General features: G+C 34.8%; 1 protein-coding gene across 2 annotated transcripts in view; it reads right to left on the bottom strand.

Moving 5' to 3' along the window:
- The window catches only part of Usp8 (ubiquitin specific peptidase 8), a 58,130-nt gene that overhangs the window by 953 nt on the left and 44,902 nt on the right, over positions 1–12,275 (bottom strand). For both annotated transcript variants that reach the window (XM_046461109.2, XM_046461110.2), the window contains 7 exons: positions 9,019–9,099; positions 8,303–8,565; positions 5,690–5,902; positions 4,188–4,398; positions 2,764–3,000; positions 1,920–2,062; positions 131–263 (listed from right to left, as the gene is read on the bottom strand). In XM_046461109.2, the coding sequence (XP_046317065.1) occupies positions 131–263; positions 1,920–2,062; positions 2,764–3,000; positions 4,188–4,398; positions 5,690–5,902; positions 8,303–8,565; positions 9,019–9,099 (1,281 nt within the window). The remainder of the gene's footprint in view (positions 1–130; positions 264–1,919; positions 2,063–2,763; positions 3,001–4,187; positions 4,399–5,689; positions 5,903–8,302; positions 8,566–9,018; positions 9,100–12,275) is intronic.

The raw sequence follows: 12,275 nt of genomic DNA, 5'->3' as shown, positions 1-12,275 counted from the left end.
TGGCTATTTAAAATGTCACTTGCAAATGTTTATGCTGTTCTTACTCTCCTATGAGGTAAGAGCCGCTTGAAACTCCTATTAATCTGCTTAAAGAAACAACAACAAGTTTTTAGTTTAAAAAGATACTTACTGAAACAGAAAACAAATTATATTTCTTCAAATTGTTCTTTGGACCAATAACATACTGTGACAAGTCAAGATTTTCTAAAGGGAAGTCCACAGATGTCTGTAATTTTTGCTTCCACCTGCCATCATAGGAAAAACTGCAGAACAAAACATTACAGGAATTACACTGCTAGAGAAAGACATCAGCATGAATCCTTACTCATTTAATATCCAGATTTTTACCCCTGACCACAAAGTCCATTTCAAATGTAAAGACTCAGGAGAGAAAGGACCTATTAAAAATATTTGTTTCATTTCCATTTTACTAATAAGGAAACTGAAGTTGCAGATATTAAATAACATGTCCAAAGTGACAGAATAACAGGTCCTCATTTCAATCCCTTGATCCACTGACTAGCTACAATTGTTATGTAAGTCCTCTACAGAGGACTGCATGCTCAGAACACTAATCACCACAAAAGCAGACAGGAAGATTGAGGAGAGCTGCTCTAGATTTAAACTTGTACTTTAGGGGACACTACAGTTACAAAGTGACTGTGGGCAGACTGGTGATTAAAATAATGACATTCCCATTATTCTTGCATACTCTGCTCTTTTTAAATACCCCAAGTACTGATGTTTTGGTTGGTGTAATATGGTTATTTTAGAATTAATTTTTTGTGGTGCTCAGAGCTTCATGTGTGCTAGGCAAGTGCTCTACCACTGAGCCATGTCCCGGCATTACTTTTTTATTCTTTTGGTTTCAGAGACTGAACCCAGGGGCACTTAGAAACCATTGATCCACATCCCCAGCCCGTTTTATGTTTTACTTTGGGACAAGGTCTTGCTAAGTTGCTAAGGGCCTCATTAAAGTGCTGAGGCTTGCTGTGAACTTGCAATCCTTGTGTTTCAGCCTCCTGAGTATCTGGGATTACAAGCATGTACCACTGGACCCGGCATTATTTTTTAAAATGAAATTTCTGAACTGTATGTACTTTTGAATACCCTCTAAGAATATCAGCACTCAAATATGTTCAGAACAAATCTGTAGTCATTTATAGAATGTTTATACCTCTACAATCTTCAAGAAAAAGGGGCAGTGGACAAATTTTGTTAGAAAAACTGTACAAGAGAAATATGAACACATCAATCTTGAAATTAACATTAATAACTAAGAATCTTCAATACAGAAATGCTTTCTTTGAAACAAAAATTATTTTTCTCAATAAAAAGATAAAACATCCTTTAGTTTTTCATAAAACCAGCTCAAAAGTTATCAAAAGACCAAGGAGTCAGAGCAAAAGATCTGGTATGTGTTTTTACATCTTTTACCATCATTCCCTCCACTGTTGAACCAGATCTTTTTCATTAGTTAGAAAGATTTGGACAAAACAGTCTACACTTAACATTACCAACATATTTCACTTTTAAAATTACACTTCTAAAAAAAAAATCATGTTATTTCCTTTTTAAAAACATGATTCAATCTGTAAATGCTCACTGCTGGAATGTTAATTTTGACCTGCTAATTTGTGTTAGAAGTATACTGTATAACATGTATTTTTATACATTTTCACTTGATTTAACAATTTAGTTTCATTCATTTTTAAAAAGTGAAATCACATGGAACTACATGAAGTAACAATATTGTATTCTGGCCTCATTTCTACTTTATTACCCTAGAGCTGCCCCAGCCAGACAACCTTCTTTTGGCATGTTTCCTTTGTAGCCAGTATAATAAGTGTAAATTACATAGGACTTTGAATTCCTTCATCTATGTTTTACTGAACAGATAGAAAAAATTTCCCTTTTACCGTTTCAGATGCACTAAAAGCACAGGTGGCAACTTCCAGATTTCTATCTTTTTTAGAGAATCCCGTCGAGCTCTGCAATGACTGCAGTAAAATCTGTTGTTATCTGTGAGTTTTTCTTCTTTGGAAAATAATCTAAGGCAATCCTAGTGAAAAAAACAAGTAGCAGATACTCAATAATTAATGTCTTCACATAGCACCAGAGAGCATCTCTTCACTAATTCATTCTGTAGGCCCCAGATACAATAATAACCTTGAACAAAATTCCAACCAAATTGGGTGAGGAACATACTCCAGTGAACAGAATCACAGCACAGTGAGGGCTATTTACGATGAAATGAAAAGTGCTGTGGGTCATGATGACAAACAGGAAGACCTTTAACCTGCACCTGATGGGCCAGGAAAGACTTGATTGGAGGATATGATGTTCTAGAGGAAGTTAAGACTAATAGTATCAACAAACTATTATATAAATCACACTGCTGTTGTGTGAAAACAAAAATATCTGATATTCCCATGTAAAGCACACACTCATAAAAAGTAGATCTAAGGTGAAGTCAATATACAATTTTCCAAATTAAAACTTCTAGAGCTGGGCATACAGGTAAAGCATGTGCTTAGCATGTTCAAGGCCTGGGTTTTATCTCCAGCAATGCAAAACAAAAACCCAAAACTTTAAAAATCATTATCAATTCTTAAAAAAGGTACCGTTAAAAAATGGAAATTTCTAATTCTTTCCATAAAATGTTTACAGAGATGATGGCCAGACATAAATCGCTAAAAAATGTACATCTCTAAGTATACAAATGACATTTTTACCCAACAAATCATTTTCTCTCTTTCTTACCTGTAATGTACATTTACTTGTGGATGCTAGTGGTAGAGATAAATACATGAAGGCCTCAAATGTCCTAGATTTTTTGTGACAGGTGAGGCACTGTACTGTGGATTTGAACTGACCCTGAAAAAGTGCAACAATAATAGACTCATTGAGCTGCTTATGTTTCTGCCAAGCATGTTCTGCAGCTTTAAAGTCGTCGAGATGATCATTATTTTCTTCTTTATGTCTCTTCCGATTATCAGCCTGGAAACAAGATTATTTAGACTATTAGTACCTATAAGATTACATTTAAATATAAAATTGAAAGAATAAAGTTAAACAAAAACACTGCAGATTTAAAACATTTGTAGTTCTGGCAATTACAGCAAAAAGTAATTCCAGCTGCAATAAACCTACTTTATCATAAGTCTGGTTTTGAAAAGAGAAGATAACCCACATGTAGCTGGGAATCAGGGCTATAACTAGAGAAATGTAATTTCATTGTTCCAGCTTCATAAACAAGAACATACACAAATATGTGTATATATATTCAAACACATGTGTATGTGTGCACTGGTAACAATGGCTATCCCAAAGTTATCCGAAAAAAGAGATGACAGTTGAAGCTGTCAATATACAAATGGAGGATGGTCATTTGTGTAGAGATAGATGCCTCAAAAAAAAAAAAAAAAAAAAAAAAAAAAACCTAAATATGCATCATTTGGTTATGTGGTATAATTCTTACTTTAAAAAGTAATGATATACACAAACTATATAACAAACATTTATAATAATATATAAATATACAATCAAGGCGTTTGGCCCATCTACAGCTAATCTTCTACAAAATCTGTTTCTGATTTTACTTTCAAATGCATGTGAGTTATGGACAGTATCTACAACAACTATTTTAACATTTGCAAACTGCTCAGCATTACTAACTGTTAACACTAATACTGTATATACTTCTTTTTAAATACAGGTCAAGAATTCCTAACCTGAAAAGCCAAAATGCTCCAAAATCAAAACTTTTTGAGCACTGACATGCTGCCACAAGTGGAAAATTACACACCATGAAACTGTTTTATGCACAAAATTACTTAAAAATATTGTGTAAAATTAACTTCAGGCTATGTATATAAGGTAAATATGAAACATAAGTAAATTCTGTGTTTAGAATGAGGCCCTAGTCCCAAGGTATATTATGTATGCAAAATTCTAAAATCCAAACCACCCCAGGAAGCAAGCATATTAGGTAAGGGATCCTCAACTTGTATTACACTCATCATATATATCTGTATTGTAGCTCCATGCCTTAGTACAAATTCACTATATTTCAATAAATTGTCACTGAAAAATCACCAACTAGAATTTTAAATTGCTATAAAAATAACAGTGCTACTGAGCAACTCTAGGGAGTCTCTCTGCAACTTGGAAAAGTTAAATCTTACTTTATTTAAGTCTTCATGGAGTCCATCCATGAGGAACAGAAGCAATTCTTGTGAATCTTGTTGGCTGTACCCTGCAAACTGGTCATTGATCTTCCCAATGGTGATTTTAAAGTCTTTTGGACTGATGTATCTATACTGTCCTGTCCACAGGGCTTTCATGATTATACCAAACTCTTCTGCCACTTCACCTTTATGTCCCAACAAATTTGACCTATGTAAGTAAAATTAAAGTTACAAAAAAAGCAATAAAGGAAAATGTTAAAAGGGACAGTGGGTTCTTGATGTCAACATTAAACTATTCACATACCACAATCCTATATTAAAATATTTATTTGTAGGTTTATTACCAAATACTCATCTGAATCTTATTTTGCTAATAGTCCTCCAACTTATTTTGGCTACAAGCCTTGTTCCTCCTACTCATCAACAGGCTGCAGTTTTATAAGAGTGAGGCTCTGCTTTCTTGTGCTGCTCTCTTCCTGTCTGTCCCTTACTATTAGAGTTGAATTTTCTCTTTCTTATCTTTACAAATAAAGATATTTTTCCCTTTCCTAATTCATCTTTTCTGGAACCAAGTAAGAAGTGCTATGGTTTGAATGTGTCCCCTCTAAAATTCAGGTGTTGCCAAAGGTGGAGTGTTAAGAGGTGTTGAGGCCATAAAGGCTCCCCTTCATGAATGAGATTAGGTACACTTAGAAAAGGGCATGACAAAAGGAGTTTGTCCTCTCTGGTCTTTTCACCTTCTGCTATGTGAGGACACAATAAGAATGCCCTGACCAACTCTATGGTATTCTACAACTCTAATCCCTGCAACTCAAAAGGCTGAGACAGGAGGATCCTAAGTTCAAGGCAAGCCTCAGCAACTTAGACAAGCTTAGGAAGACTCTAGAGAGAGAGCACTCCTAGGTTAAATCCCTAGTACCAAAATAAAGAAGGCCCTGACCAGAGATGCTACCACCTTCATCTTAAACATCCCATCTCCCGAACCGAGAACAATAAATTTCTGTTCTTTATAAATTATCCAGTCACAGGTACTTTGTTAGAGCAGCACAAAATGGGCTAGATTAATAAGTATGATTAGAGTATCTTTTTAATAGTATACTTGGAACCATTATATAAAACAAAATAAGCCAAACTGAGAAGGTCAAGGATTGTGTTGTATGTTTTCTTTCATATGTGGAAACTAGGGAGGAAGTAAAAAAAAAAAAAAAAAGTAGGGGCACAGATCTCATAAAAATCAAAGGGAGATCAGTAGAACAGAGGAGAGGAACCCAGGGTTAGGAAGGGAGGGAGGGGAAAGTGATGATGACCAAATTATATTGCCATATTGTGTGCACGCCACTAATTCCAAAAACAAATCCCACCACTATGTACAATTATAAAATACCAATTTAAAAAAATATATAGGAAAAGGAGCAGGGATCAGTATCAGAAATATGCTGAATTATAGAAAACACCACAAAATATATACACACAATACTGAAAAGTAAGACATTTAGTACCTGTTAATATCATCCTGATAACAGTTTCGGTTGAAATAATCAGCCAAATGTGGGGCATTACATAGGCACTGCAATATTGAGTTCATATAACAAGTATTTCCTAAATTACGAAGTCCAGTAAGAGCTGGTCCAGATCCTCCAAAAACAGGATTGAGGTTCCGAATCTGAGAAGCAGAAAGCCTTGAGATCTCAGCTTTAGGATAGCATACTGGCCTGAGGAAGAAAGAGAATAGAAGATGTCTTAAAATGCAGACCATCTGAAACAGGTTCCACACTACAAGTGGCAGCAAACTATACTACCTGTACCACACAACTCTTGTCCACAGTCTTTTAACTCATAAGGTAACTGTATCTTATAGGACACTTAGTAACTAGCTTATACCTGGATGTCATCTGGGTCCCTCCCATGAAACATATACTTTTTACCTTTTATGTGGGCTGGTGGTCCTAGAGATATCATGAGAGAGATTTTCTAGCTTCTCATGAGCAAGGAGCTCAAATAGAGAAGGCTCTTTCAAACTCCTTAAATGGTCCAGGGAGGCTGGCATTGTAAATGTTTGAACTCAACCAAAATGGCAAAGAACCATAAAAATACATTACCATGGAGCACATATCAGAGGAGGCAGAGGTTATCTGGATACTATTACTTGAAGTCTAGAGTTGTGGTTGACTACTCACAGGTGGGCTAGTCAAATTTAAATCAATTAAAATTAAAAAATACAGTTCTTCAGAATCACTAACCTCATTTCAAAATAGTCACAACTCAACATTAGCACTGATAAAGAACACTTCCATTAGCACAGAATGACCCACTGGATAATGCCAGACTAGAGAAAGCCTCCTAGACTTTTGTTAGTGTATTTAGTTTGTCTGTGGAACTACTATAGAACTATAGCATGAAGGAAAATCTTAACTGAAGGTCTTTTTCTTTTTAGAAGCACTGAGGACTGAACGTAAGGGCTCTTTACTATTAAGCTACATTCCCAGTTCTTTTTATTTTTTGAGACAGGGTGGTGCAATTTAAATTGCTGAAGCTGACCTAGAACTTGAAGTCCTCTGCCTCAGGCTTCTGAGGACTGTAATCATATGCCACCATGCCTAGCTGTTTTGTTTAATATATATAAAATAGGTGAACTAAATAGGAGATAATCTTTAAAGCACTGCCAAATTAATAAACTTTAACAAGAATGCTGAGTCAAGAAGATTTAAATCTTACCAGTTATTAAAATGATTTTTAAAATCTGTAACTAAATTTTTTTTTTTTTTGTATCAGGAATTGAACCCAGGGACACTTCCCATTGAGCCATATCCCTAACCCTTTAAAAACATAATTTATTTAGGGGGACAGGGTCTCACTAAGTTGCTGAGGCTGGCTTTGAACTCATGATCCTCTTGCCTCAACCTCCCAAGCTGCTGGGAATATAGGTGTATGCCACTTGTGTCCTGTAGATAAACATAAATTTAAAAAGCTCCTTCAAAAAGTTTCTGACAAGATAAGTTCTCACGAGGAAATATCAACTACTTTCATGAAGTGTATTGCTAAAGGGGCCAAAAAGATAGCCTAATTGGAATTCCTTAGTAATTAACAAAGGGTATGTAATGGGAAAACAAACCTATTTATTTATACATCAATATACATAAGTATCCAAGACCCCCTGCAAATACTAATATCTAAGAATACTCAAGTCCCTTCTATAAAATGCTATAGTATTTGTATTAACCTATGTACATCCTCCTGTTGTACTTTAATATTGTTTAGGAAATGACAAAAAAGTCTATTCATTAGCAGATTCAAAAAGAGATGAAGCCAGAAATATATCTAAATGAGATATTACTTTGGGAAACTTAAAATGAACCCATTAATTACTACCTATGAACAGAATAACAGAAATACAATGAAGAAACAGGAATAAGTCGGGCGCAGTGGCATACACCTTTAATCCCAATAGCTCAGGAGATTGAGGCAGGAGGATCGCAAGTTCAAAGCCAGCCTCAGCAAAAGCAAAGAACTAAGGAACTCAGTGAGACCCTGTCTCTAAATAAAATACAAAATAGGGCTGGAGATGGGCTCAGTGGTTGCGTGCCCCTTAGTTCGGTTCCCAGTACCAAACAAAAAAGAAACGGGAACAGAATGATGATTAGCGGCAGATATACTGTAGTACTTATTTCCATATTACAGGAAAATTTTGCTCTCACATTATTGGCTAAGGAGGAAAATGGTGGGGACTTGGGAGCTACAAGAATGGAAATTCAACAGTTCTGTAAATTATGGTCCTAAAAGGTAGAAAGAGGTCTTCCACATATGGTCTATGAAAAACTTGTGGATGGTCTATGGCACACTACTATAAATTTTAACAGTGTATAAAAATACTGTAGATCTACATTTACTTATGATAATCCTCTTTTGTATATTAATTGAGCTAGTACTTTGGTGAAAAAACAAAGGATATTTTCTTATTCATTTCTTTTTTTCTCCATGATAAATGACAATGGCTGGTATAGTCATCCACAGAAATTTCTGATTCTCTATCTTTATTTAATATGGTGATCTTGTTAGAGTACGTCTTAAAATAGAGCATATTATTCTAATTCTAGGAGTTAGAATAAACTTACTTATTTTCCCGATTAACTGTAGGAGTTACTGTTGGCTTCCTCTTTTCTTCCTCTTGAATGGCCTGGGTGATGTCTGGGGAGGAGTAGGAGCGCTTCAGTTTGGATGGTTCCCTATCCCTCTCAGCAGGAATCTGGGGCTTGGTTTTATGAGTTGGAGGGGTGGAAGGAGGTGCAGTTGAGGGAGCCATTTCCGGTGGATACATATGAACAGTGTTGGTGGGTGAATGATAATAACGAAACGTTCCAGTAATTGGGTCAAGAAACTTAGAAGGAAAAGAAAAACAAAAAATAAAAAAATGACCATTTTATAAACAAGGAAATCATTCCAAAGTATATTACTGCTAAATTTATTTTTAGATTAATTTGGGGCGATTTGCTGGTGACTGAACTCAGGGACTAACACATGCTAAAGCTCACACTCTAGCATTAAAGCTCCATCCTCAGCCCCTACAATTCCAATAATTAAACTTATCTAATTATCTAATTAAACTTCCAAGGATGTTTAGGTTTTAACATAACACATTATTTCAAAATAATATTTCCAGAATGCTCTCATATTGCATATAGCATTCCAGGTTGGTTATTGAAGCATCTAACCCTGTGGTTTTTAGGGGAAGGAGCTATGTCCTCTACAATGAAGAAACAGAACTGACTGTATTAGAGATGACATAGAATAAATAAATAAAAGTATGTCAAATTCTCATTTTGACTTTTACCTTGGCCCAGCCTGAAGGCAGTCCTGGTACAATCCTCCCCATTTCTTCACTTCGTGCTCTTGTCAAAGGTTCTCGCTGAGCCTAATTTGAAAATAAAAGGAAAAAAAAATAATTCTGATTTTTCTATTAAATTTTGCCATATATATACTGAAGATGCTTGTACCAAAGAATAAAAAAACTATGCCTTGGCTACTCTTTGTATATTTAAAAACAGATTCAAAGATGAAGAAAACTTTCTCCATGTACAAATATTAATATACCAACGGGAAGAGAAGTGTGAAAAGGAAAAAGTATGATGAAATCAACAAATAGCATTAAAAGATGGGGACAAAAAAAAAAAAAAAAAAGCATTTCAAAATGCAGTCAAGAGGCCATTAGGAGGCATGACTTAATGCACAACTCCAATTGCTACCTAGGAATGTTAGTGTTGGTTACCTCTTGACTACAGGCATCTAGAACAAATAATTACAATGTGCCCAGAGACTGAAATGCACATCAAGAGGTTATTGGACTCTAGACAGTTGTACCAAGTAAAAATGGGACATTTATCTATTTGTTAATAATTTTACTAGGTAAAAATGTCTCTGTATCTTCTACTGGTCACATAGCGCCTGTCATACAGCAATTATACTCCAACTGAAGTTTTACCACAAGCAACCCCCTTTTTTTGCCTGCTTTGGAACACTGACAGAGTTATTTGAATCTGTCTTTGCTGAATTGCAATTCCTAAGACCCTAAATAAAGTCCACTTTACTCTTTCAGTTCCTGAGTCTGGAATAATCAATAGAAATAGTGTGCATAAGCCTATAATGATGGCAGGTAGGTGGCCTTCCATACTGATTCATGAGGACAAAGGATCAAAAAAAAAAAAAAAAAAAAAGGCTACAAATTTATATCATGGCCTATTCTGTTACCTTGCACTAACACATCTTCCACATTTATTCACCTCATAAATTACTAGTATTACGAGAAAATATAGACTGATATATTGAGGCACCAACTTCTCTAACCAGATGACACATACTTCTAACCTCCTTTAGTGAAAAATTGTTATCTCATAGAAACCAAAAGGGCCTACTAATAAGATACCCAATTTCTATCATCAAATTCTTCCCATCATAAAATAATTTTGGAGAACACAATAATTAATACAATTTGTGTGCTAGAAAAAATAAAGGCAAATGGGACAACTGAATATACAAAGAGATGAATTTAAAACTTTAATTTATACTATAGTAATCCTCCCTTATCCATGGGAAACATGTTCCAAGATCTCCAATGGATGGCTGAAACCACAGACAACAATGAAACATATACATATATAATATATATATGTGTATATATGAATATATATATAAATCATATGTATATGTGTATATATGATTTTTCCCATATGTATATAGACCTGTGATAAAATTTAATTTATAAATTAGGAAAGTAAGAGGTCAACAAGAACTAATAAGAAAATAGAACAATTATTATAATAAAAGTTCTTTAAAACTTATGAATTATTTATTCCTCAAATTTGCCATGTAACTTTAAGACCATGGCTGACCATATGTAACTGAATCCAAGGAAAAAGAAATCAGAGCCAAAGTGGAAACTGTTGTATATGTAAAAATTAACCCAAAATGGACAGAGATCAGGCTGGGGATGTGGCTCAGTGATAGAGTGCTTGCCTAGCAAGCATGAGGTCCTGTGTTTGATCCCTAGCACTGCTACTACTACTACAAAAAAAAAAAAAAAAGGTGGGTGGGTGGTGGTGACAGGCAGAGATCAGAGATCCAACTGTACAAATAGTATAAATTTTAAAAACAAAACAGGAAATGTTCTTCGTAACTTTATGACTTTGGGTTTGACAAAAGGCTCCTTAGATACAATATAAAAAGCATGAGTAACATAAGAAAAAATGGACAGATTGAACTTCCCCACAAGAATTTTTGCATTTTGAAAACTTCATTAAAAAAAAAAGAAAAGCCAAGCCATAAAGTGGAAGGAAATATTTGCAAATCACATTTCTAATACAGAATTTGTATCCAGCATATTATAAATTGTGGTAAAAGCTGGCAATAATCCAATTTAAAAATTGGCAAAAGACTTGAATACACATTTCACCAAAGAAGCTAAACATAAAGCCTATACTTAGGGAAAAAAGCTCAACATCATTAGTCATTAGGAAAATGCATACTAATCTCAGTGGCTTGGGAGGCTGAGATAGGAGGATGGAGAGTTCCAAGCCAGCCTCAGCAAAAGCAAGGCACTAAGCAACTCAGGAGATCCTGTTTCTAAATAAAATACAAAACAGGACTGGGGATGTGACTCAGTGGTTGAGTGTCTCTGAGTTCAATCCTCAGTACCTCCCCGGAAAACTCCCACCCCACCCTCCACCCCCCCCCAAAAAAAAAGAAAAGAAACAGTAATAAGTATTGGCCAGGATGTAGAAAAATGGGAACCCTCCTATGTTGCCAGTGAGAACATAAAATGGGGTAGCCACTTTGGAAAACATTTTTGCCAGTTTCTTTAAAAAGTTTCCTCAAAATACAACAAGAAAATCTCTTTTGAGCATCCACTCAAAACAAATGAACATTTTCATAAAAAGACATATATGAATGTTCACAGCAGCATTATTCAAAATATCCCCAAAGTAGAAATAAACCAAACATCCATCAACTGATGAATGAATAAAATGTAGTATATCCACAAAATGTAACCCTACTTGGCAATAGGGTTAATGGTAGAGTACATGCTTAGCATGAACTACCAACATGTTACAATATGGATTAATCTAAAAATACATGTAAGATGACAGAAGCCAGATGTGAAAGACTACAAATATCGCAGAGAAAGTACATCAATAGAGATATCTAGAGAGTAGGTTCATTGTTGCTTGGGGCCTGAAGGTAAAAAAAAGAGTGATTAATTGTGCATCACACCAGAAATGTTCTAAAATTGGATTGTTAATGGTTTTCTGGCTCTTTAAATTTTTTAAATCACCCAACCAACTGTACACTAAACATGAGTGATTTTTATAATATGTAAATCATACCTCAATTAAGCTCTTCAAACAAAGGCAAAAATGTCTTATAAAAATTGTAAGTATTTAAAAAATTGTGATGAAATGCCAAACAAAATTTAACCTCTTAAACATTTTTAGGTACACTAGTCAGTTATGTTGTATTAACAACTGATCAGTTGTTATATAATCCATCTTCAGAACTCTTCTCATCTTTCAAAACTGAACTCCTTATTTCCCCCAG

The sequence above is a fragment of the Marmota monax genome, unplaced genomic scaffold (assembly GCF_021218885.2).
Source record: "Marmota monax isolate L192 unplaced genomic scaffold, Marmota_monax_Labrador192_F-V1.1 WCK01_AAM20220418_F8-fsc00001, whole genome shotgun sequence".
In the NCBI taxonomy this organism is placed as follows: Eukaryota; Metazoa; Chordata; class Mammalia; order Rodentia; family Sciuridae; genus Marmota; species Marmota monax.
The sequence above is the reverse complement of the archived record's forward strand: the minus strand, read 5'-3'. Positions and strand labels throughout refer to the sequence as shown.